The sequence below is a fragment of the Heloderma suspectum genome, chromosome 1, assembly GCF_057233095.1.
Source record: "Heloderma suspectum isolate Gila_16-S chromosome 1, 16-S_ref, whole genome shotgun sequence".
In the NCBI taxonomy this organism is placed as follows: domain Eukaryota; kingdom Metazoa; phylum Chordata; class Lepidosauria; order Squamata; family Helodermatidae; genus Heloderma; species Heloderma suspectum.
Window position 1 is genome coordinate 177,535,714 of NC_139458.1, and position 25,833 is coordinate 177,561,546.

Below are 25,833 nucleotides of genomic sequence, written 5' to 3' on the forward strand. Positions count from 1 at the left end.
AGTTGCTACATAAAGGGGCTAGGGTAATCTCCAGGTCTGCCACATGGGTTATACAACTTCACATACATAAACGTAATACATTTTGCATCTCTATTCTTATGCGATGTGAAGAATGAATTAGAAATGCAGTGACTGATGAGTCTTTGGCTAAGTTTATGGAGCCTTAATAAAAGACATAGATTATACCTCCAACTGAGCATCTTCGGGATATCTCCCAGTACACCAGCCCAAGCGAGTAGATATCTGCACGCTTGAAGGACTCGAAGATATTCATGTTCATTGTGTCATCAAGTATTTCTGGAGCCATGTACCTTCCAAATACAGAGATACTGAAACTCACAGATTTACCAAAGAAGGAAAAGAGTGCGTTTACATAGCTAACAAGAATTAAAATTAAGAAATAATAATCAAAATGAGGTGCTTACAAACTAGGCTTTTATTACTGGGGGGGGGGGAGTCCAGACAATGTTATCTTCCATTTGTAACCCTCCTGTGTTTTCCCACTGCTTCTTCCACATATATTTTTCTTACTACAGAAAAATCTGTTAAGGAAGAAAGGACTCCTTTTGATTGGTAGCACTAGAAGCTGTTTGTCCGGAAGCAACCAGGACTATAAATGTGATATTTATGAATCATTGGACTTGTTTGGGGAAAAAAAGAAAAGATACAAGACACTAGTCATATGTCTTCCCAAAAGTCTCCTAGAAGTTGGATTTTAGCTGTTTTTATGTAATCAATGTGTACAGGCTGAACGCACATTAGGCAGGGGAGCAGGATATCAACAGCTAGACCTGACGCTGCCCTGTGTGTGTGCAACAGACTGTCAAAACAGACTGTATGGTCATAGGCACACACAGCTCAGGACCAGCCTGCTTCTCCACCACATGCATCCATCCTATGCTAATTATTATGTGAAATGGGCTTCAATAAACTCAGTTACCTTTAAAGTAAATGTAGGAGCGCTGGTTCATTTACTTGCCCCACAGCAAATAGTGGGGGCAAAAATACACATGACCTTAACCCATAGATTGCATGTATGTGTATGTGTATGTGTGTGTGTATATATATAAATATGTAATAGCAGCCATGCGGGGCAAGGGGGCTGATCAGGTTTTGAACTACAGCACAGGAAGGAGGAGGAGTTAACCCTTTATCCCCAATGCCAGTCTCGATGAAAATCACCTTCCTGCAGTTGCAATTTGCCTCAGAAGGGAAACTACCACTGGCACCAATGGCAGCTTCTATCTGGAGCCAAATTTCAGCTTTCATAAGTGGGAGGTGGATCAGACCTGAATATGGGGGAAAGGGCTAACCCCATGCGGTCCCAATCCTGATTGTCCCATGCTACCATGGCTGGTACGTTAAAAGAAAAAACACTTACATGCAACAACAAACTACACATTTAATGCAGTGTGTCATTTGACCCTGAGAAATTCAGGTATGCAGGTTACAGAAACAACTCAATGAGTAATACGAAAGTATTTTCTAAAGGCCGTTGGTATTTTGATCCTTGTTGTCTAGTCATATGTTGCTGCATGTCATGTGGATGCTCAGATTTGGCTATGTGGCAATGTCACAAAGCCAAGTCAGAGTGATGGCAATGGGACTGTGAAATGTCTTCACTGTTCCACAGTCCCCCTGAACTATTACTGAAACCAGGGGACGCATGTCATAGGGGGAAGTTTTTCTCCAAACGCAACCCTAGTTTTCATCTCAGCACTATTAGTGACACAATTTAAAAGAGAAATATGACTTTGATACATTACAAACATGCTGCCTTACCTCTTGGTTCCCACTCTAGGATTCTGAGGTATGTCAATTGTGTTTAATAGAGAGTCATGCTTCACAGCCAATCCTAGGTCAGCAATGGCACAAGTTTCATTCCTTTTGACTAAAATATTTTTAGATTTCAAGTCTCTATGTGAAATAGCTGGCTTGCCTGTGAAGCACAAAATATATTGCAAGTTGAAAATGCCTTCTGTTGTAGCATTACAACAGGTATATCTGGTGGAAAACACACTGTGTGTGTGAGTGTGTGTGTCTGTGCGTGTAAGAGAGAAAATGTGAACCACAAATTTCAGAAATGCTTTCTGCTCACAGTGCTTTCTCAGCTTTTGTTTAATCAAAATTACTCCCCCACTACAGTTTAATTATTCATTTTCAATTAATGAAGTAACTTCTATTTTTGAGCATATGCCACTCCCACATTTATTTTTAGTTTTTCCACAGTGCTATAAATTATTGTAAACAATAACTGTTGAATTTATAGTTCATTTCATATATATTAAGGTCCTCTGTGAAACTAATACCAAGATTTACACACACACACACACATACACACACAGCTTTAATCCCCCATTCACTTAAAAAAAATGTTACAAAAGGGATAGGCAACTTCAGGGAGGCTGGGGGGGGGCAATTTCCACCCTCTGGACCCACCCAGGGGTCTCACCCCTGCCTAAGCCACGCGGTGATGTGGCGGTGGCAGAAAAGCAACTGGCAGCTTGTCGACAGCAACACAACTAGACAGAGGCTGAAAAGGGCAAGTTTTAGCTTGTTTTAAAGCTGAATTTGGCCTTTTCCAGCCTGTGTTGTGTCACACTACCAAAATCTGGCAGCAAAGCACCGACTGCTTTCCTGTTGCTGCTCCTCCGTTGGATTTCAGCAGCGCAGTGGAGGGCAGTGGAGGCTATAGTAAAGGCCGGGGGGGGGGGGCATGGGCTGTGTGTTACCCACCCATGATTTACAACTTCTAAGAGCACTTTGCACTTGAAAAAGAAATTAGCATGAAGCAGTGAACAGAACCTTAGATTGGGGATTCCCAAGATTCAAATACTCACTCAACTATAACACTCACTCACAGTGCAAACCTATGCATGTCGGCTCAAAAGTAAATCCTATTGCGTTGAATGGTGCTTACTCTCAGGTAAGTGCATAGAGGAGTGCAGCCTCAGTGATCTTGGGCCAATTCACTGTTTCTCAACCAAATTTACCTTACAGGGCTGTTGTGACAATAAAATGAAAGAAACCTCTCATATTTGAGCTATTTGAGCTCAATGGAAAAGCTGATATTATTGCTATTATCAAGTGGTCACTGGACTATTATAAACGGCCTCATAGTTTTCCAGTCACTGGACAAAGATTAAATAACAGCACTATCCCTGTCCACAGGCTTACATCTAATAGACACAATGCAAAAGGAAAGAAGGATGTGAAGGAAACTGGAAAACTGGCAAATTCAGGCACTAATTCTTCATAAAGTCACACAGAAGTTTAATAGCCAGGTGGAAAGACAACTGAGGAAAAGAGATCTGGGAGAGGAGGAGGCGGAGATGGCAGCGGTTCCTAGCCAAGCTAAAAGAGGGCGACATGCTCTATAACCGCCCCCTCTGATGCTGCCAGATGTTACAGCTACTAATACAGGACAGTTCTGGGAGAGGAAAAAAAGCCAAAGGGCAGTTGGTCCCAGCCGAGCCAAAAAGCAAATATAATTAAACAGTTTGTAAAAGATAAACTAGGGGTGGGCAACCTTTTCTCTGCCGAGGGCCACATTCTCTAATAGGTAACCTGTTGGAGGCCGCATATCGGCGGTGAGAAGGGGTGGAGCTAGAAGTGGGTGAGTCACTCCTTTTCTCTTTCTGCCACTCTATGTTCTCTCTCTCCCCCACCCCCGTCCCCATTCCCGCAGAGCAAGTGCCAGTGAAAAAACAGATCTCTCCAGCCAGAGGTATGAACTGATCACATGCAGAGCGCTTCTGAAATTGGGCTGAGGGCCACAAGAAATTAGGACAAGGCCCGCTTGCAGCCCTAGAACTGCAGGTTGCCCGCTTCTGCTTTACACACTAAATATGTAACTCTAACATCCATTCGAGTCATTACCTGCTCCCATCCAAGGTGAATTTAATGTGCAGACACCTGATCAAAAGCTCTATGTACCTTGTGTGCCAACAATCTCCATGTGAAGATGTGCTAGGCCACTTGCTATAGAAAAGGTCAGCTTTATCATCCTGTCCGCTGTCACAGCGTTGCCGTTTAAGTAGTCGAATAAAGAGCCTTGCTCATAGTATTCAGATACAAGCCACAGCTGAGTCCAAGTTCCATTATCTGTGGAGAGACATGTTTGTATTTAATGCTGTGTAGCCACTGAAAACAACAAAGGACAAAGGTTCCATAATTGCAAAATGTATTGGGATTTGCAAAGCCCATTTGTGTTCTCAAAGGTGTATCTGGCCATGTAGAATTCTAACGCAGATGCGTAAATCGTGCCAGAATGGAGTTTCACACACTACGGCTGCAGTCCTCAACACACTTGGTAGGGAGTAAGTCCCATTGAACACAGTAGTACTTATACCCAAGTAAACATGCATAGATTTGTGTTGTACAGCTTTTTTAGTAAGCTATACAGCCTGGGAATTGCTAGTGAAAATCAGCACATTACAACAGCCTTCCCCAATCTGGTGCCCAGCTGGCTAGGAATTATGGGAATTGCAGTACAACACATCTGGAGGGCACCAGGTTGGGGAAGGCTGCATTAGAAGAAAGGTGGGAAGTTGAGAGTTCTGAGCCTTGGTCTGTTTGCAGCCTCCCTATTTGCAGTTGTCTTCTATAGTTAGGTACGGGATCAGCGGTCACGTAGAATCATAGAATCGTAGGGCTGGAAGGGGCCTATGAGACCGTTGAGTCCAACCCCCTGCTCAGTGCAGGAATTTAAGTCAAAGCATCTCTGACAGATGGCCGTCCAAGTTTCATCTTGAAAGCCTCCAGTGTGGGAGAGTCCACCACCTCCCTAGGTAATTGGTTCCATTGTCGTATTGCTCCAACAGTCAGGAAGTTTTTCCTGATGTTCAGCCGGAACCTGGATTCCTGTAACTTGAGCCCATTATTCCACGTCCTGCACTCTGGGATGATCGAGAAGAGATCCTGGCCTTCCTGTCTGTGACAGCCTTTCAAGTACTTGAAGAGCACTATCATATCTCCCCTCAATCTTCTCTTCTCAAGGCTAAACATGCCCAGTTCTTTCAGTCTCTCTTCATAGGGCTTTGTTTCCAGTCCCATGATCATCTTTGTTGCCCTCCTCTAAACCCTCTCCAGCTTGTCTGCATTGGCCTTAAAGTATGGTACCCAGAACTGGACACAGTACTCAAGATGAGGCCGAACCAGTGCTGAGTAGAGGGGAACTAGTACTTCACAGGATTTGGAAGCTATAGATCCTCTTTTGGGAGAAGACTGAGCCAAAGTAGGAATTGAGCACTTCTGCCTTTTCCTTGTCATCTGTTATCATTTTGCCATCCTTATTTAATAGTTGAACCACCATTTCTTTCCTCTGTCTTTTACTATGCATGTAGCTGAAGAAAGCCTTTTTGTTGCTTTTAGCATCCCTCGCTAACCTCAGCTCCTTCTCAGCTTTAGCCTTCCTGATGCCATCCCTGCAATTCTGTGCTACCTGCCTGTACTCTTCCTTTGTAGCTTGGCCTTCCTTCCACTTCCTATATGTGTCCTTTTTTGTTTTCAGGTCATCTCTAAGCTTTTTGTGAAGCCACACTGGCTTCTTCTGTTAGCTTCCGCCTTTTTTTCTTGTTGGAATTGTTTGTAATTGTGCCTTTAGAATTTCCTTTTTAAAAAAACTCCCACCCATCTTGGACTCCTTTTCTCGTTAGAGTCATTTGCCATGGGACCTTACTGATCATCGTTCTGAGTTTATTAAAATGGGCTTTCCTAAAATCCAGGGCACTAACCAAGAACTCAAATATAATATGGTCACTCTCCCCCAGAGTTCCTGTAACTGCTACTTGATCCACTAAGTCATCTCTGTTGGTTAGGATCAAGTCAAGGATAGCCAATCCTCTAGTTCCTTCCTCTACTTTCTGTAGGAGGAAATTATCAGTAACACAAGTCATGGAGGGGCCATGTTTTGCAGAATTTGTCTCCTGACAAACATTGGGGAAATTGAAGTCCCCCATTACTACTACATCATGCTTCCTTGAAACGTTGGCAATTTGATTTTCAAAAGTTTCATCCTTGTCCTTTCCTTGATTGGGTGGCTGGTAGACTCCAACCACCATGTTCCTTTTATTCTTTGCTCCATTTCTTTTAACCCAGTTGCTCTCGATGGGGCTACCAAGCTCATCCTCCTGTATTTCTGTGTAGAGATATGTATTTTTAACATATAGTGCAAGTCCACCTCCCTTTCTGTTCCTCCTGTTCTTTTTGAACAAGTTATATCCTTCAATTGCTGTATTCAAGACATGGGAGTCATCCCACCAAGTCTCAGTTATACCTATCAAGTCATAATTTCCCTCCTGTACTAAGAGTTCAAGTTCGTTCCATTTGTTTCCCGTACTCTGGGCATTAGTGTATAGACATTGAAGACCATGTGCTTCATAGTCTGGCTTTCTTCCTACATGTTCCTGAAAACTACTATTGGGACATTAGAGCTGTTCTCTCCGTTGTGGTGCATGAGCCTTCATCCATTGTTACCCCCAACTTTATGTCTCCCTTCCCCGTAGGATTCAGTTTAAAGCCCTCCTGATGAAGTTCTTCATGCTGTGGCCAAACGCATTCTTCCCATCCTTTGTGAGGTGCAACCCATCCCTTGCCAACAGCCCATCTTCCAGGAAGTATAGCCCGTGGTCCCAGAATCCAAATCTCTCTCGTCGGCACCACCTTTGTAGCCAGTCATTCACCTGGAGTATTTTTCTTTCCCTTTCTATCTCTCTTCTAACTACTGGAAGGATGGATGAGAAAACTATCTGGGCCCCAAAGTTCTTGAGTTTCCTTCCCAAAGCTTCAAAGTCTGATGTGATTTCTTCGTAGCTCTGCTTGGCAGTATCACTTGTTCCCACATGAATGAGAACCTGTCAGCGGGCTTTATGAGTGCAGGCAACCCTTCAGTCACATCTCTAATCTGTCCTCCCGGGAGACAGCATACCTGGAGAGTCCATGGGTCTTCACGACATACTTGGGTTTCGATCCCACATAGCAAGGAGTCTCCCACTACTCCTCCTCTTTGCTTCTTGTTGTTGTAGGCCTTTGTTTCATTGCCTCTGCTTGACTTACATTCAGCCTCTTGCTCACTCTCATGCAGGGTCCCCTGCAATTCTTCCTCTGCAGGCTGTCCTCCAGTCTCATCCTCAAGTACACAGAAACGGTTCCCTAGTTCCACTGCTTCCACTGGTGTAGAGTGGCTTCTAGTTCTTCTGCTCCTAACCATCACCCTTTTCCAAGGAGTATCCTCTACTGCATTCTTCCTCGCAGCAGCATTTTCCTTTTCTGCCTCACCTTGCTGTTGCGCTTGTAGCTTCTGTTCTTCACTTTGCTGCTGTAGTTCCGCCATTCTGTCCAAGAACTCTTTGTGTTCTCTTATTCCCTGGAGGGTCGACACTCGCTACTCTAGTCCTCTTACTTACTCTTCCAACAGTGTGATCAACTTGCACTTGTTGCACGTGTAGGCCATATTGATCTCAGGCAAGAAAACAAACATGGCACAAATGTTGCAGGTCACGGCCACTGGAGAGTCCTTTTCTTCCATAGCCTCTTTTCCTTTTTGTGTCTAGCTTTGTGATTGTTCTAGACTAGCCTGTGCCTGGTCCTCTACTCACTGGAGGTTAAAAACACTGGCCCACTGGTATAGAAGAGTGTGTTACAATAAAAAGAAATTTTAAAAAATGGAAAAAATGAAAAAAAATGGGGAAAAAAAACATGTTAGGGGCCTTCCCCTTGACCTCCCCTGCTGAACTCCCCTGGCCAACTCCTGTTTGCTCCCCCTGTTTGCTCGCTCTCTGGAAGCTTGCTTGCTTCTGTAGTCCCTAGACCAGCTGGAGCAGCTTCCTCTGCTCTGCTCAGCTGGGAGGCAGGAAACAGACGAACTTCCTGCCCACAAAGCTGCTGGGAGTGCTCAGGCCACACCCCCTCAAACATGATTGCAAGAAAATGTAAATTAGACACAGAGTTATACATTCTTAAATCCACTGAAAACGGACTTAAGAGAACTTTACAGTGTGTTGCATTGTAGCCACCACTGTTATAAACAAAACTCTATAGTCCGACACAAACCAAAGCGATGTAGAGCTTCAAGTCTTGATTCCCATGTTTTTTGTTTATTTGTTCAAAGTATATACTGCCTTTCTACCATGGTTGGTACCAAAGGCAGTGTATAACATATCAAGGAGCATCACAAAAGAACCATTAAAAATCAAGCACACACACACTCATTATATACCGTTACACAAATAAAGAGGGACATCACAACAGCATCAGTAAAAAAAAAAGCAATACTAAAAACAGTGCTAAGAGTAGTGCTAAAAAACCTGGGAAAAGCCCGAAAGTACAAGAAAGAGAGCTTGGGGAGGGGAGGAGCCCGTGGAGGGAGTCCTAACTCCTGCAGGCTGGATGGGGAACCTCCACAGGCCACGTTGGGACATGAGCCAGAGGTTCCCCAACACTGGGATGGGCTCTGCCTGATATCTGGAGGATAATAACAAAGGCAACAGATGGATCTCCATTGGAAAGGGGTTCCATAATTAGGGCAGAACCACAGAGAACGCTTTCTTTCCAGCAACTACAAAAGAACATAAGAAAAGCCTTGCTGGATCATACCAAGAATCCAGATAGTCCAGCATTCTTTTCACACAGTGGCCAACCAGCAGCCCACGGGAAACCCACAAGTACGACATGAGTGCAACAGCACCCTCCCACCCATGTTGCCCAGCAACTGGTGTATGTAGGCATATTGCTTTTGATACTGGCAGCAACATATAGCCATCAGGACTAGTAGCCATTGATAGCCTTCTCCTCCAGTAGACTACCCAACCTCCACTGGTGAGGACATTCTGGAAATGGCCTGCACTGATGATCTCAGCTGTTGGGCATGCTCATATGGGAACACTGCTAGTTCACAGAAGTATCACAGAGTGGAACTTCCCTCTCTTCACCAAATCCAAATCATTATAAACAACTAAGTTAATCTAGCACATGACAAATATTGTGAAACTGTTTGGAGGTACAATACCCTTGTTATCGGCAGCAATAAAACCCAAGATATTTTCATGCCTCAGCATAATTGTCTGATAGATTTCTGCTTCACGAAACCAAGATCTTTCATCTCTTGAGGAAAAGATTTTCACAGCTACATCTTCCCCACACCATTTTCCACGCCAGACTTCGCCGAATCGACCTTTTCCTACTATTTCCTGGAGAACAATAGTCCTTGCAATTGTTCTTTGGACAAGGAGAGGTAAACCTAACAAGAGAGATGCAGGTGTTTTAAAATACAGCATTCACAGACTTTAAAAAACACACAGTAATTATCACTGTTCCACAACATGTGTAATATGTACACAGAGAGATTCGTGAAATCCACATCATATTAAAATCAATGGCAAAACTCCCATTGTTTTTGATTGACCTGGATTGCTCTTCAATTGCATACCATCTATTGCTCCTTCTAACAGCAAACTCAGGTGGCAAATGTTGACATGGAACCAAAATGGGCCCACTGAGAAATGAGAAGGAGGCATCAGCATGCACTGGAGAACGTCAAGGCTTGCAGTACAAAAAAACTTTTTTAAAAAACAAAGCCTATGGGGGGGAAGTCCCCCCCCCCAAACCCCAACCCAATGAGAAGCAAGCATGCTCAGGAGCCATAGATGGTTGATGTTCAGCTGGAAAAGAACAAGAGAAAATGCGGAGGGAGAGAATGGAATGGAGTATCCTGGCAGGTAACATGGCTGGCTGGAACCCTGAACAGGAGCACTACTGTTAAGACGTGAGGATACACTGCAATAAGATCCCTTATACATGTATTACTCACAACCTCATAACTACAGTCAATAGTGGGGAATGAAGAACAGCTAGCTTGTTAGGTGGGCCAATGTGAAAGGGCCCTATTTCATTCTATAATTCAGTGCATAATTATAAAATAGATATGTACAATTTTGGCAATAAGCCTGGATGCTTTCCTCCATGTAGCTTATGCATAATGTTAACTGAAAACAATACCCACCCATCCACGATAGAAAAGTAACCTTTGTTTCCAAATGTGATTTTATGGCTCCTGAAGTATATTCACTGGAAGAAACCTGCCATCACACTTGTGCTTGCAGGCCCCTGACCAATCCTTCACAGTGGTGTACCATTTTCAACCTTCTTTCCTCTTTTTATACCCAATGGTCTCATGGCAGGAGCAAATTTTATGGGCTCCTCCAGAGGTTGACAGACTAATATAGGAGGATAAGTTCACCATAGTCATTTTAACCCTTGATGGTTGTAAATTTGGGATGAGAATGTGATAGCCTCACAGCCCCCAGACAGCTGCCTGGATAATGAAGCGTCCCTGGAGAATGTTGGATATCCTGACCAAGGGCATTAACTGAGAGCAGCACAACCACCAGTAAGATGGCGTCTTTTAAGAACAACAATTGACAGATTGGTCCTGTCTAAGGCCAGGACTTCCAGGCACTCAGTTTAGAAGAAATGAGATTTCAGCCCCTGTCTTCACATAAGCCATGGTGTTAAGCAAGAAGATTCATCAAAATCTACATTTATTTCAAAACAGTTTTAAAGTTTCTGGCTCAGGCAATACCCAGAATTTGTCAACCTGACCTTTGAAGCCAAAACATTTGTCTTTCACAGACATACAAAGAATAGTCTGGAAATATTGCAGAGACTTCAGTTACTATAGCTTTACAGTCATAAACCCCTTCCACATTTGGCTTATCGTCAGATATTGTTTGGAATACCAAAGATGGTGCTTTTTCCTGGAAAACTTAGCTTCTCAGTGGAGATACACATAGCCTATGCTGAAGGCAGATGAAAATTTCTAAAGCAACCACTGACTTAAAAATAAAACAGTATGCTTGTGGAACAGCTAGAGTCAAACAGCCTAAGGAGAAGTTCACTATGACAGATATGCACGTTCTATAGCACATGTAAGGGAGGTGTGTCTACTTGTCTGTCACCACACACCCTCCTACAGCATTGCAATAAATGTCTGCTATGTAAATATTAAGAAAAGGTTTATACGCCTACGGAAATTCAAATGTATTCTGCAGCGCGTACACACATACCAGATCCCGAACCTGATGTTGTCATATCAAAAATTAGATCTCTGAGACTTTTCCCTGGGTTCACCAGATTGCATTCAGATAGAGGTTCTTCAATATTTGGCCTTCTTTTCTTCCTGAATCTGCAGTGGTGGCCTTGACAAGTGTATACAGCCAGCATTAGAGCTATAGACAAGACACATACGGGTACAGTTATCATCACTGTCAACTCCACAGGTCCCAGCTTTGATTTGCTTGAAGTATCTTGACCTTAAAAACAGACAAAACAAGATCAGTATGCTATCTTGTATGCTCCACTGCCTTCTCAGGAAAGTTCTTACATATACATTTTTAGGGAAGTGGCTAAATGGATTTACACTGGGCAAAATCCAATGCCATGAAAGTGGAATTCGGCTTGCGCAATGGAATTTTACTTCCTCCTACAGCCCCTTCACTCCCCCCAAATCTGCTCTAGAGTCCCCCAGTCCTCCAGAGCAGATTTTGAGGTTGCATGAAAGGGCCGTAGGAAGGAGGGGGAATTGCCCCCCTCCCACTTACACTGATGGAAACTAGAGGGGCTCATTGGATACCACTCATTATTTTACTGCGCAAAGTTGTGAAGTTAGGTAGCTATTTGATGAAGAGCTCTGTGTAACTCAAAAGCTCTCCACTGCTTCATCAATCAGCCTGGTAACAAGGAAAAAAGATTGTCACTTATCTCATTCATTGCCTCTTGGTTGCTTGACCAAGGACAACAACCCTTTATATCTATTGATAATATATTATATCGATAGTGAAAAGATCTCATAGAAGAAATGAAAGCAATATCCTGCTTGTGTGTGTGATGTGTATGGCAGGAGATTGGATGGTTCACAGGGGCCTCTGGTGGGAGAGAATGGAACTACAGGAGGGGGGACCTCTGGTGAGAGGAAGTGGTATACCAGCGTGGGATGAGTTCGGTGACCAGATAAGCTGGGGCTTTCTGTAACACAATCTCTTGGTGTGTGACTGCAGGGGCAGCAGCTAGAGCAGAGGTTGGGTGAAGCATTATTTATTTGGACTAAGCTCTTTTCCAAAAAATAGAAATTTCATATGCATCAGCCACAAGCCACTGCACTTAATACATCATAAATGAAACACAACAGAACAGACAGAATTATAAAAATGATTTCCATCAACCACAGATTACATCAAATATAAAACACTACTAAGAAAATAGGATTACCAAAGTATTTAAAAACATAGGACATGGGGCACCATAGTAGACCTTATTTTAATTCTGCAGACTTTTCTGTCACCTGTTTATCTTGGTCCAAAAGAAGCATGGATACCTACAAATCAGGTAAATGCTATGAAAGAGATACTAATAGTGGGGTGATTAACGTTTTCTGCAAATCTCTGTGAAAGGAGCAAAACAACAGGACGTGAGCAAGTGTTTGGATGCCATCTCCCCATGCACACAGAGGATTTTCCAGTGGAATTCTTTTAAAACAACCTTCAAATAATGCACAGGTATCTGCCAGAACAGCTTACAATCCCCTTTCTCATGCTCCTTCCTGAGCTGATGGCATAATCTGGACACATCTCAGGAGCCCCTGCTGCGACTTTTCCTCTCACCAGTATTATCCCCGATCTTATAAGGGCAGTTCTGGGGTGGTGAAGAGCACGAGCTCCTCCTATGCAGCCTGGGGACTGTCACATTATGTCAGCAGCCGCAGGAGAAGGAAGAGCTGTGCCACAATGGTTCCCATGCTGCCACTATAAAAGAAGAAATGGTGCCTAGCAGAAATGACAAAAAGGCAGTGGTGGAGTGGAGCCAAGGACATAGCACCCGCACTTTTTAATTAGCAGGGACGCTCACATCATTGGCCACCCCATTCAAAGTCCAGTTCCCTCAGAGCTTAGCTACAATTCTCCCAGTATTTGGCGGGAGAGGGGGGCGGGGATGAATTTTCCCAGGAACGATATATATTGTTCCCTGTTGTGATGCCAAGAATTTTGGGTGGCTTGGTCTTGAATGGGAAATTAAGACCCATTAGCTATATAAAAGACCTGCTCCTGCTAGAGGTGGAAGCTGCTAGAACTGGTTTGTTGATGTGGATCAACACAACTGCCTAACATTTTCAGCTCTTCTTGGGGGCGTGGCTATGGGGACTGTCATAATGAGCGCCTGCACTTCAAAGTTTACCGCTGCATCATTGAAAAAAGGAGAAGGAGTGGTTCACAGAAGAGGACCATTAATAAGTGTTTAGCTATGTTCATTTTAAAAATAAAAAGACAGAACAGCCACTGACAAAATAGGTTCTGGGAGGAAGGAACCTACTGGTAGTTAATTCCAGCCAAAGCTAAGTTGCCTTCCATACAAATAAATAGTACAACAGGTGAGAACACTGCATGTGTTTTAAAGATCGGATTAGATGGCTACATACATATCATACATATTTTATGGTGGGATGGGGGAAAACAATATGCAAGAGCAGCACATATGATGCTTTCCAAAATGGCTAGAAAAAGCTTTTCCTACTTGTAAAAGTCACCATGTAACAAAATCAGAATAAACAGGGGGAGATACAGGTCAACTTCAGCTGTAGAATACACATGATAAAGTGACACCTACTGCCCTAAATTTAGCTAATTACTTTGTCATGTGCAGTCAAGCATTCCGCTTCTGTAAATAAATCCCTCACTGGAGAGAATGTCACAACTGATAAGCTTATCACAGAAGCTTGATCTGTGTGCAACATGAGCAAAAAATATCCCACAGACACTCTAGCCCCCTTCACACGTTACTCATGCAAATTAGCATCCCAACATCCACATGTTGAGCACAGACATCTAAAAAAAGCCTTTGCAGATGTCCACATTCAAAGTGTGGTTGATCAGGCATAGCCTCAGCCAGCAGCCATCCTGCCTTTGTAATGCATTGGGGGGGGGGGGAACCCTTTGCATGAGCAATGCATGAAAGGGGCACCTGTCATGTTAAAAACACACTTATACCATGTCTGTTGGCTTATTCGCACATTGTGCTGGCAGGGCTCTCCTACACACATATAGGAGACCTTTCCCCACCCCCACTGTGCTTTAGCCTTACGTGCTACACTGATTATGCTTTATTGAAGGAGCTAAATGCACATCTATCTTGGCTATTTAGCTCAACCATGCAAGGCAAGAAATGATACTTTTCAGATAAGTAGCTTGCAAGACCCATCTGTCAACATGACCTATGACATCAAGGTACATGTCAGCGTGCACAATAATCCTTTCTGGCATCCTAACTGTTCTGTACTTTGTGTGAAAGGTTAGTATGGCTTCCAGCCAACAAACAGCTTCATTCCAGTTTTGATTCACATTGCTAAACAAACAATAAAAGGCATATTCACACTAGAGATTTATGCTAGTTTCATCATCATTCGTCTCCCCAGGGGCCCTGGGATGGATAGATGGATGGATGGATTGATTTAATAGATTTACTAAACTTCTTTAAAAATAAGTTGCTAGACAAGATGGACTGTTGGTATGATCCAGTGGGGCTGTTCTAAACCCATAACTTTAATGGCAGTATCCTCAACTGTTGGGCCAGTGGGGCTTAAATCTTTCACTGTGCTAGAGATCTGGTCTTTGCTTCTTCCTTACAGCCCAGTACCTTTACTTGGATGTATGGGCCATTGATTTTAACTGAACTTACTTCCAAGTAAGCATGCTCCAGATTTCAGACACTAGTCTCCTGAGAGTTTTATCAAGAGATGAATGCCTCTGTCTGGAGAGAGAGGGGAAAAAATACAAGGAAATCCTGGAAAACAGAATGTTCTGTCTATTAAACACTAAAATCTATTTTTAATGCTACACTATGACACCCTGAGACAAGTTACCAGGGCACCAGAAGTGTGATGAGGATAAACTCATGAACTACGCTGGAAATACAAGAAAAAGTTAATAGCACATTCAAAATAAAACTATGGCATGACCCAAGTCTGGCCAAAACAAGAATTAGCATTGCACCATCGTCATGTTTCTCTCTTAGGAAACATAAAATGAATCTCCTGTTGACTAACTGAAGCCACTAATGGACAACAGTAAAGAAAGCAGGTTTTGCAGCTCCGATTTTTAAAAACCTACTCACTTTTTCATGGTTCAAAAACAGAAGTTGTTTATAAATTAACTTGCAATCAAGTGAACAACCTGACAACTGCCTGCTGCACTTAAAGCACCATATGAAGCACTGACCATGCTCGACTAATGAGGACCATTTTTAAGCAATGGAAGATGATGTTATTTGGTTGCTAAGCAGTTGAAAATAACCCTCTGAAAAGCAAGGTAAATTAAATGCAATGCACAGCAATAGCAATCCAATTACAATTACAAGCAGAAAAACATATCCGTACATAATAATGCTTTTAACATGCATGTGTTAACCCCCAAAGTTTAGTGAACAGGGTGAACCTAGGCATATTTACTTGTAATTACGTCTCACTGTATTCATTGGGTCTTAGTCCCTAGTAAGGGTACATCAGACGGCAGCCTGAGGTAATATCAAAACAGACACTGACAAATTGAAAGTAGCATGTAGTTAGGCCCTCAGGAAGTAAGTCTAGGGGGGCGTTTCCATGACAACGGAAGGAGAAGCAAATGGTGGAGTACCAGATTTTTAAAAAGGAATCAGCTTTGCTGCACTTTGGTCCATGCAGGGCTCCACGAGCGAGTGCTCCGCACCAGTAAAAATCGCTTCACAGAACGTACTTCTGGGTGGGGGTTGGAGTGAACGTCCTCTGACCGGCAGGGGCTGCTTAACCAATAAGACAGGCTTCCCCCCCCCCTTTCTCCTTACTCCTGAAGGTCCAGATGCACCTGCATTTCAGGAGCAAGCCTCACTGACCACAATGGGAGTTACTTCTGAGTAGACAAACATATGCTTGTACTGAGATAGGGGTGGGAACACCAGAGGGATGAGAAACCAGCCTCCTTTCTAACCAGACTGATACTGTGCATGATCACTATAACAAAGCTGTGAAGTAGTTACTTCCTATGGCAATAAACGAAACAATGGAGAATCAGCCTCAAGATCACACTTTAGAGCATTTAGGGAATGTGGTTTAAACTGTGCCATTTCAGTTGAAGGGGATCTCTGATGTGGGCATTCAGGGGACAAGTCTCATTGAGCACAATGGGAGTTACTTCTGAGTAGGCACTAATTGTTTTCTGCTGAGAAACACAGGGGCAGGAAACACATCTTGATCGGGGTCATTGTGAAAGGCACACCCCTGGGCAGGGCTAGTCTACTTAAAGTAAATGCGGGGCTTGGGGCATACAACTATACTGATGACAATTCGTGAGAAGCTCCGGGGTGCTGCTGGATGGCCACGATATCATGTATCCCTAATGACTTCAACATGCAGCCAGCTCGGAGTAAATAGCTTGTAGAGAAACCCCCTAGGAAACACATCTAGAGATGCTGCCTGTCCAAGTAAAGAAAACTGGACAAGATAGAACACTGGGCCAGTTCAACACAAACTAGCTTCTGATATTCAGGATAAACAGGCAATATGCCCACTCATGTTAGTCATGAGAGCATTCCCAGAGGGGTTAGCTGTGCTTGAACAAAGGCCACAGCATGTCTCAATCACCACGAGTTTATCAGAAGGGGACGCTTTGCTTAACTTTATCTAAAGTTTACCTTTAGTCTCACGTATACATAATCTCTGCTGATTCAAAACAGTTGATCCAGCAAACTACACTGTTATGGAGTGCTTTTGGAGTTGCTCCTTAACAAATACTTATAATTAACCAGTTGCTCAGGCATCAAAAGGATTTTGAATCCCAGCATTTTGAATCTCCTTCCCAGATAATGGCTGTATTCGGGCATAATACAAAACCATGCTTAGATGTTATGTCTGAACCTATGCTAGATTACAAACCACAGTTTGTGAGGGGCTGCCAAACCAGGATATCAAACCACAGTCCATCTTTCTCCTTCAAGGCATATAAGGTAAGTCTACACTGCAGACTTACCAATTTAATAGTTATTCTTTCTCCCTAAGGAACTCTGGGAATAGCACTTGTGTACAGGGGTGCATGTAGAGATACAACATAATTCTTTATATCTGCACTGAAATATAATTCCCCAGATTCTTTTTGGGAATCAAGACAGTTAAACTAGTATAAAATCAGTATTCATTTCTCCCAAAGAGGTATCCTCACTCTTTCACTTTGTCCTTCTCTCCTCCTGCCATCTTTTGCAAAACAAAGAAAGCAATGTTTTGGTAACATTTAAGGTGAGACCCACCTTAAACTGGACTGTGATCACCTGTAGTTTCAAGTTTCAGGAGGAAAGGCAAAGACATTTCATGGCAGGCAAGATTCACAACAGAGTATCAATGCCTGTTCTTGGATATATTCAGTTGCATTCCTTTAGTTCTTTTTTTTATAGCTCATAATAAACCAGAAAGTTAAGTGAACCTGAGATTAGCAATGGAGGAATTCATCTAGATTACATTTCAATGGAAACTTGCTTAATTTGCACTTCCTGAACCATCATTTGAACCAAAATGCAGTTATACTTTAATGTTTGCACTTGGGATGCAGTTGTCCAATCAAAAAAATCATACAAAAAATTGTATCTTAGGGGAAAATGCATCCCAAAATGCATATTAGTGAAAATACATTATATTAGGAGTACAAAAATATATTATATTAGGAAAAAGGCCTTGCAAAAATATGTATATTAGGCAAACCTATGTACAATATGTATATTGGGAGGAATGTGCATGAAAGTATGTATGAATTGGATGTGGAAATGGGACAAAATGAAGACTGCAAAAATTAGAAATTGTGAAAAACTGTAATTGAGACATTTCTCCATTCCTGCTTGAGGTATAATCACACATCTGAAACTCAGAGGAGAGGCATGGCCTCACCCATCTGCTAAACGGCAACCCTGATGTTGAAAATCTTTCACATTATATTTTGGCATTGGAAATCACAGGGTTAATTGAAAATGGCCTCTAAAATTCACTACCGCGTTTGCAGGCTGAAGTTCTTAAAAAAAAAAATTCAGGGAGCCTAGCCCCCTTTTCCTTAATTGTATATTAGCTGTCTGTTTGAACTCTGCTTATCATTTTTAATCAGGCTTTTAATATTTTGTTGCCTTTTTGTTCTTGTGTCTCTTCTGATCATCCTTAGTTATGATACCTGTATTTTGGTTAGGGATGGCGGTGAATTTCTCCACGAATCTCGGGGAGACCGAATGCCAACGCATTCAGCCCCCCGAAATTGTTGGTGAAATTCTCCGCCACCCCTCCTGGGATGGGACTTACCTCCCTCGAATGTCTCTCTCGGCAGCGGGTCCCGGCGGCATTTCGGCAGAGGCGGCGGCCGGTCTTCCAACCAGCTGCCGCTGCCGCCATTACAAATTGAATGTAAAACACACACACACACACACACACACCTGTAATAGCCTACGTAACGATTAACGTAGCCTATCACGGCTAGATTTCCAAAGTCAGCCGTGATAGGCTACGTAAATCGTTACGTAGCCTATCACGGGTGACTTTGGAAAAAAAAAAAGCGCGTACGCAAATGGCGGCGCCCATGGGTGCCGCCATATGCGTTCCTTATTTGGGCCCGGGTAGTCTACGTAAAGATTTACGTAGACTACGGCGAAAATAAGGGCAACACAAATAGCGTTGCCCTTATTTTCGCCGTAGTCTACGTAATCTTTACGTAGACTACCCGGGACCAAATAAGGAACGCAAATGGCGGCGCCCATGGGCGCCGCCATTTGCGTACGCGCTTTTTTTTTTTCAAGGTCATCCGTGATAGGCTACGTAACGATTTACGTAGCTTATCACGGCTGACTTTTGAAATCTAGCCGTGATAGGCTACGTTAATCGTTACGTAGCCTATCACGGGTGTGTGTTTGTTTGTTTTTTAGATTCAGTTTTTTATTTCGCGGCCGGGCGAGGCGGGGCGCCTCCCCCCCCCCCGGCCTGAACTTCGGGGGGAGAACCGAAGCGCATCCCCCCCACCGCGAAGCAAGCTGCGGGACCAGGTAAGTGACGTTTGTACATCACTAATTTCGGTTTTTGTTCCACAATGAGACAGAGCATCGAAAGTAAGCTCTCCTCATTACAATGCACATATTATGTTGTGTATTGACTTCTAATGTGTAATGATAATCACATTATCGGTGCCAAACATCACTTAAAAAAAGATATTATTGTAAGATGTTTGATTTCCTGTCCTAAATACTTCTACTCTCCCTACCCCAGTTTATGGTAAAAGATGGATAGCACAGATTGTGCTCTCATCTTGCTTGAGATAGAAAAGGAAGAGAGCTAAGCCACTTCTTTTTTCTCTTTCCTTCCTCCCTTCCCTGTGGAAAGGGATTAAAAGAATCAGGTGCTTAAGTTCCCATCTTTGTACCCTTCACGCTGGGCGCTAAACTCTCGGGTCTGTAGTATCACAGATATCCACTCACGTAATGATAATCTGATTTTTAAAACAGAAACAATCTACATCTCAATTTTAAATTCTGACTTCTCCATAATTATATATTGGTGCCAATGAGCTTCCTTTGAACTACAATAAGAAGCTGTGACAGTATGCCCCCAGCCAAATTCACAGCTCACACCAACATAGTCCTGGTTTCCAGTTAACTGTGTGGTGATTACATAAGACCAATATGAAGAGCACTTCGCCCTGCACCAACATAATGTGGTGGTTTGAGGTACGCTTGTAGGATGTCTTGACCTATACCTGAGGAATCCCTAGAACAGGGGTAAGGCAACTTCCAGAGGTCAGGGGGCTGCATTATACCCCCACATATATATACACACTCATGGATCACTGCCTTGTTGTGGCGAAGGGGCTTGTGTAACTCAGGGAAGCCATAAGATATGCCATGCAGGGCCATCCAAGCGGACAGGTCATGGCGGAGAGTTCTGACAAAATGTGGTCCACTGGAGAAGGAAATGGCAACCCACTCCAGTATTCTTGCCAAGAAAACCCCATGGAACGTATCACGAGGCTAAAAGATGTGACGCCGGAAGATGAGACCTCAGGTCGGAAGGTGTCCAATATACTACTGGGGAAGAGCAGAGGGAATTTCCAAGTAGCACCAGAAAGAGTGAAGCGGCTGGGCCAAAGCCGAAAGGACACTCAGCTGTGGATGTGTCTGGTGGTGAAAAGAAAGTCCGATGCTGTAAAGAACAATATTGTTTAGGAATCTGGAATGTAAGATCAGTGAATCAAGGTAAGCTGGAGGTGGTCAAACATGAGATGGCAAGATTGAACACTGACATCTTGGGAATCAGCAAACTAAAAAGAACAATCATGGGCGAATTTAATTCAGGTGACCATTATATCTACTACTGTGGGCAAGAATCCCTTAGAAGAAATGGAGTAGGGTGGGAAAAGCAGTACTGGGGTACAATCTCAAAAACGATAGAATGATCTCAGTACGAATCCAAGGCAAACCATTCAACATCACAGTAATTCAAGTCTATGCCCCAACCACTGAGGCCGAAGAAGCTGAGGTTGATCGGTTCTATGAAGACCTCAAACACCTTCTAGAACTAACACCAAAAAAAATGTCCTCTTCATCATAGGGGATTGGAATGCTAAAGTAGGAAGTCAAGAAATAAGCGGGATAGCAGGCAAGCATAGCCTTGGTGTACAAAATGAAGCAGGACAAAGGCTAATCGAGTTTTGCCAAGAGAACACGCTGATCATAGCAAACACTCTTTTCCAACAGCACAAGAGGTGACTCTACACATGGACATCACCAGATGGTCAATATCGAAATCAGATTGATTATGTCCTTTGCAGCCAAAGATGGAGAAGCTCTATACAGTCAGTAAAAACAAGACCTGGAGCTGACTGTGGCTCAGATCATGAGCTGCTTCTTGCAAAATTTCGTCTTAAATTGAAGAACGTAGGGAAAACCACTAAACCATTCAGGTATGACCTAAATCATATCCCTTATGAATATACGGTGGAGGTGAGGAATAGATTTCAGGGATTAGACCTGATAGACAGAGTGCCTGAGGAACTATGGACGGAGGTCCGTAACATTGTTCAGGAGGCAGCAACTCAATCCATCCCAAAGAAAAAGAAATGCAAGAAAACAAAGTGGCTGTCTGATGAGGCTTTACAAGTAGCCGAGGAAAGAAGGGATGCGAAAAGCAAGGGAGAAATGGGAAGATATATCCAACTGAATGCAGAGTTCCAGAGAATAGCAAGGAGAGACAAAAAGGTCTTTTTAAATGAACAATGCAAAGAAATCGAAGAAAACAACAGAATGGGAAAGACTAGAGATCTCTTCAAGAAAATCGGAGATATCAAGGGAACGTTTTGTGCAAAGACGGGCATGATAAAGGACAAAGAAGGCAGGGACCTCACAGAAGCAGATGAGATTAAGAAGAGGTGACAAGAATACACGGAAGAACTATACAGGAAAGATCTGAATGTCCCTGATAGCCATGATAGTGCGGTCACTGAACTTGAGCCGGACATCCTAGAGAGTGAAGTCAAGTGGGCCTTAGGAAGCATTACTAACAACAAAGCTAGCGGAGATGACAGTATTCCAGCTGAGCTATTTAAGATCCTAAAAGATGATGCTGTTAAAGTGCTGCACTCAATATGCCAACACATTTGGAACACTCAACAGTGGCCACAAGACTGGAAAAGGTCAGTTTACATTCCAATTCCAAAGAAAGGCAACACCACAGAGTGTTCAAACTACCATACAATTGCGCTCATTTCACATGCCAGCAAGGTGATGCTCAAAATCCTACAAGCTAGGCTTCAGCAGTATGCGAACCGAGAACTACCGGAAGTACAAGCTGGGTTTCGAAGAGGCAGAGGAACTAGAGATCAAATCGCCAACTTTCGCTGGATCATGGAGAAAGCAAGAGAATTCCAGAAAAACATCTATTTCTGCTTCATTGACTACGCTAAGGCCTTTGATTGTGTGGATCACAACAAACTGTGGCAAATTCTTAAAGAGATGGGTGTACCAGACCACCTTACTTGTCTCCTGAGAAACCTGTATGAGGGTCAAGAAGCAACAGTAAGAACCGGACATGGAACAACCGAGTGGTTCAAAATTGGGGAAGGAGTACAACAAGGCTGTATATTGTCACCCTGCTTATTTAACTTTTATGCAGAGTACATCATGAGAAACGCCAGGTTGGATGAATCACAGGTCGAAATTAAGATTGCCGGGAGAATTATCAACAACCTCAGATACGCAGATGATACCACCCTAATGGCAGAAAGTGAAGAGGATCTCAAGAGCCTCTTGTTGAGGGTGAAAGTGGAGAGTGCAAAAGCTGGTTTGAAACTCAACATTAACAAAACGAAGATCATGGCATCTGGCCCCATCACTTCCTGGCATATAGAAGGGGAAGAAATGGAAGCAGTGACAGATTTTATTTTCTTGGGCTCCAAGATCACCTCAGACAGTGACTGTAGCCATGAAATTAAAACACACTTGCTCCTTGGGAGGAAAGCTATGGCAAACCTAGACAGCAGAGTAAGAAGCAGAGACATCACCTTGCCGACAAAGGTCCGTCTAATCAAAGCTATGGTTTTCCCAGTAGTAACATTTGGCTGTGAGAGCTGGAGTGTGAGGAAGGCTGAGCGCCGAAGAATTGATGCTTTCGAACTGTGGTGCTGGAGAAGACTCTTACGAGTCCCCTGGACTGCAAGGAGGTCAAATCAGTCCATCCTAAAGGAAATCAACCCTGAGTGCTCATTGGAAGGATAAATCCCGAAGCTGAAGCTCCAATATTTTGGCCACCTAATGCGAAGAGAAAACTCACTGGAAAAGACCCTGATGCTGGGAAAGATGGAAGGCAAAAGGAGAAGGGAACGGCAGAGGATGAGATGGCTAGATAGCATTACCAATGCAATGAATATGAACTTGAGCACACTCCGGGAGAGAGCGGAGGACAGGAAGGCCTGGCGTGCTATGGTCCATGGGGTCACGAACAGTCGGACATGACTTAACGCCTGAACAACATTTTTCCTTGCTGCCTGCCATACAACCAAATTTCATGGGCAAATTCAGAGGGGGCTGGGCACAAAAAAGGCCAGTGGGGGCCACATATGGAACCCTAGAACCTCTGGATGCTAAATAACCACTGTGACAGCTCAAGGGTACAGAGTATTGGGCTGTAGGAGTGCCTTGCTTCCTCCCCTCTCCAGTCTCTTGAACCATCATAATTGCTCCAGTCAGCCAGAAGATCCAACTCCATCTTGCAGCTCTTCACTCCCCTACGATGGCAAACAGCAAATCAGGCTGGCTGCTCTTTTCTAAGATTAGACTAATTCAAAACAGATCACTGCTAAACCAGATAGAAGGCAAACAGTTTGTTACACATATAATCAGCCCGTTATTCTAATCTGATTGGGGAAATCCTGTTTACTTCTTTGGGGAGGGTGTTCTATTAGCACACATAAGGGATAAAATCCTTGCAATTTCTACCACAAAATTGGTCCAGAATTGCAAAAACCAAGTAATGGTGACCTTTGTGTTCAATGCTGTGATATGTGCAGCCTAAACTCATGTTACTGTCTGATGTCTTTCTTCTGGATTTTTGCTTCAAAATCAGAATACCAGGTGGAGATAAAAAATAAAAACCTTCACACAGATGCAGCCATCATCCACAGAATTCCCCACAGCATTTTGGGCTTTCTTAAATGATTGTATAGACCTCAATATTATAATCCAGCTGTTATATCACTAGACACCATGAAAGACTAATGTAATATAATATGGTAACATACTAGGACATGCTTTTTTCTTTTCTTTTTTTAACCAAGCACCTTTGGATAGAGAATTGTAGTAGGTAGGCCTGAACTCAGCCCTTTCTGTCAGATGTTCCTGCTGATATTCTCTCTCTCCCTCCCTCACTCCCTCGTGGCCCATCTAGTCCAATACTGTTTGACTGGCAGCAGGTTTCAAAGCAAAGATCTTCCTTTTTAGAGAGCTGCCTTTTTTCATTAACTGAAGATACCAGGGAATGAGTAAGGAGCCATTGACATGCAAAACGTACTCTGCCAATGGGCAGTGGCCTCTTTATGTTTGAAGAGGCATCATAAGGAATGCTAGGTATCAACGTCAACACCTCCACTATCCCACATTTGACAAGGTAAAACCACTGCAATTGAAAAGCCTGAAGCAGTCCCATTATGGAACAGTATACTTGGCAAATGGTCTTTGTCTTGCTCCAGACTGAGTCTTAGCTCTTTGCAAGCAAATACAGAGAGCAATGCAATAGAATAGTCAATTTGGCAAGCAAATGATCAAGCACACAGATTTTAGTCCAAGGGGGTTTAGGCTAAGGCAAGAGTGGTCAAAGTAACAGGCAAGAGGTTGCCTGTTCCCACAGCAAATCAGTCAGATACGTTACTGAGTTCAGAAGCAGGGTCAAGAAACAGTCCAGGGTCAGCAGCAGGGCACACACTGGAACTAGCAGAGGCATTAATCCTAACAGCTCTCAAGTTCCCACTGAGAGCTGATATAGCTACAGCTACTACAGCCTCACCCAGTGCTCAGCTGCTTCCTGTTAAGAGGCTTGTCAGATGTCCTCCTCATGAGGAGGGCCCAACTGAAGAGTAGTCCTCTTCAGTAAGCAAGCACTCCTTCGCCTGGCAACCATTCTATCATGCACCTTAACACGGTGGCGTTCTTGGGGGCTAGGTGGTGGCTCAGCCTCTGCCTCAGAAGCTGAATTCTCCACCTCTCTAGGAGGCAGATTCAAAGGCATCACCCCTGAGGGTCCTGGACTGTCCTGGCTAGTGCTAGGGTCTCCTGAGGGGCCAACTGGCTCTGATGGTTCTGGCTCCTCCTCTGAGGATGACTCTGGTGGTGGCATGACACCTGGGACCATGACGGTCTTGATAAAGCTACTTATTTGAAAATACACAGCACCAGTTGCACGAAATTGTATGAACTCTGATCAAAGTTCAGAGGCTGGGCACTCCATTTCACTTTTCCTCTGTTGGTAGACTATTTAGAGGGTCCTTACTTTTTTTAAGGGCCCAGTCCTCCCTTTCATGCTTCATAATATCATGACCGAGGTACTTTATCAAAGTGAATGATATTACATTTTAATTGATAGATTTCTCCTACTGGTGGGAATTCAGGCTGTATGACAATTCTGCCTTTCTACTCTTGGATACAACCATGGCTGTGTTTCCACCAGCAATTTACTCCAACCTGGCTGCGCAGTGAGGTCTTTGTATTTCCATGACATCATGGCCATTCAACCCCAGCCCCGCATTTTATTGTGGAAAAACAGCTTCTTCTGAGACTAGTTATAGTCCGAATTTTCCTGCTTACTTCGGCTCCATTACTGAGCTGTTTCCACAACCGCACTGGGTTCGGTATCGTAGTTCTGCCCCTGGGGCGTGTAGCCCAGCCCCTGTGGGTGTGTCTCTCACCTGCCCCTGTCTTCACTGGAAGCAGCTGCATGTGAAGGAGAGGGGGAGATGATACTGGAGGGTGCAGTCAGGCAGAGATGCACTCATAAGCACCCCTGGCATACAAGTGCAGTGTCCGCCCGCCCTGGGTATCCCTACAAAGTTCCCAGTCAAGGTGGTGGCAGGGAAATCAGAAGAGCTGCAAAGACGGCTTCACGGAGTCCTTAAGATGGCTTCACAGAGAGATGGAGAGTCACTGAGAGTTGTTAAGTCGCATCCCCACTTTAGGGGAAGACAGGGTTTAAAAGGGGAGGAGATGTTGCACGCAGCTTTTTCGCACCTTCGTTGAAGTAAAAGTGCACTTTAAAGG

General features: G+C 43.6%; 1 protein-coding gene across 1 annotated transcript in view; it reads right to left on the bottom strand.

Annotated features, from left to right (window-relative positions):
* The window catches only part of ACVR1C (activin A receptor type 1C), a 38,677-nt gene that overhangs the window by 2,208 nt on the left and 10,636 nt on the right, over positions 1 to 25,833 (bottom strand). The window contains exons 3-7 of the mRNA XM_084804038.1: positions 11,064 to 11,309; positions 9,008 to 9,238; positions 3,937 to 4,104; positions 1,783 to 1,939; positions 187 to 311 (exon numbers count right to left, since the gene is read on the bottom strand). Coding sequence (XP_084660164.1) covers positions 187 to 311; positions 1,783 to 1,939; positions 3,937 to 4,104; positions 9,008 to 9,238; positions 11,064 to 11,309 — 927 coding nt within the window. The remainder of the gene's footprint in view (positions 1 to 186; positions 312 to 1,782; positions 1,940 to 3,936; positions 4,105 to 9,007; positions 9,239 to 11,063; positions 11,310 to 25,833) is intronic.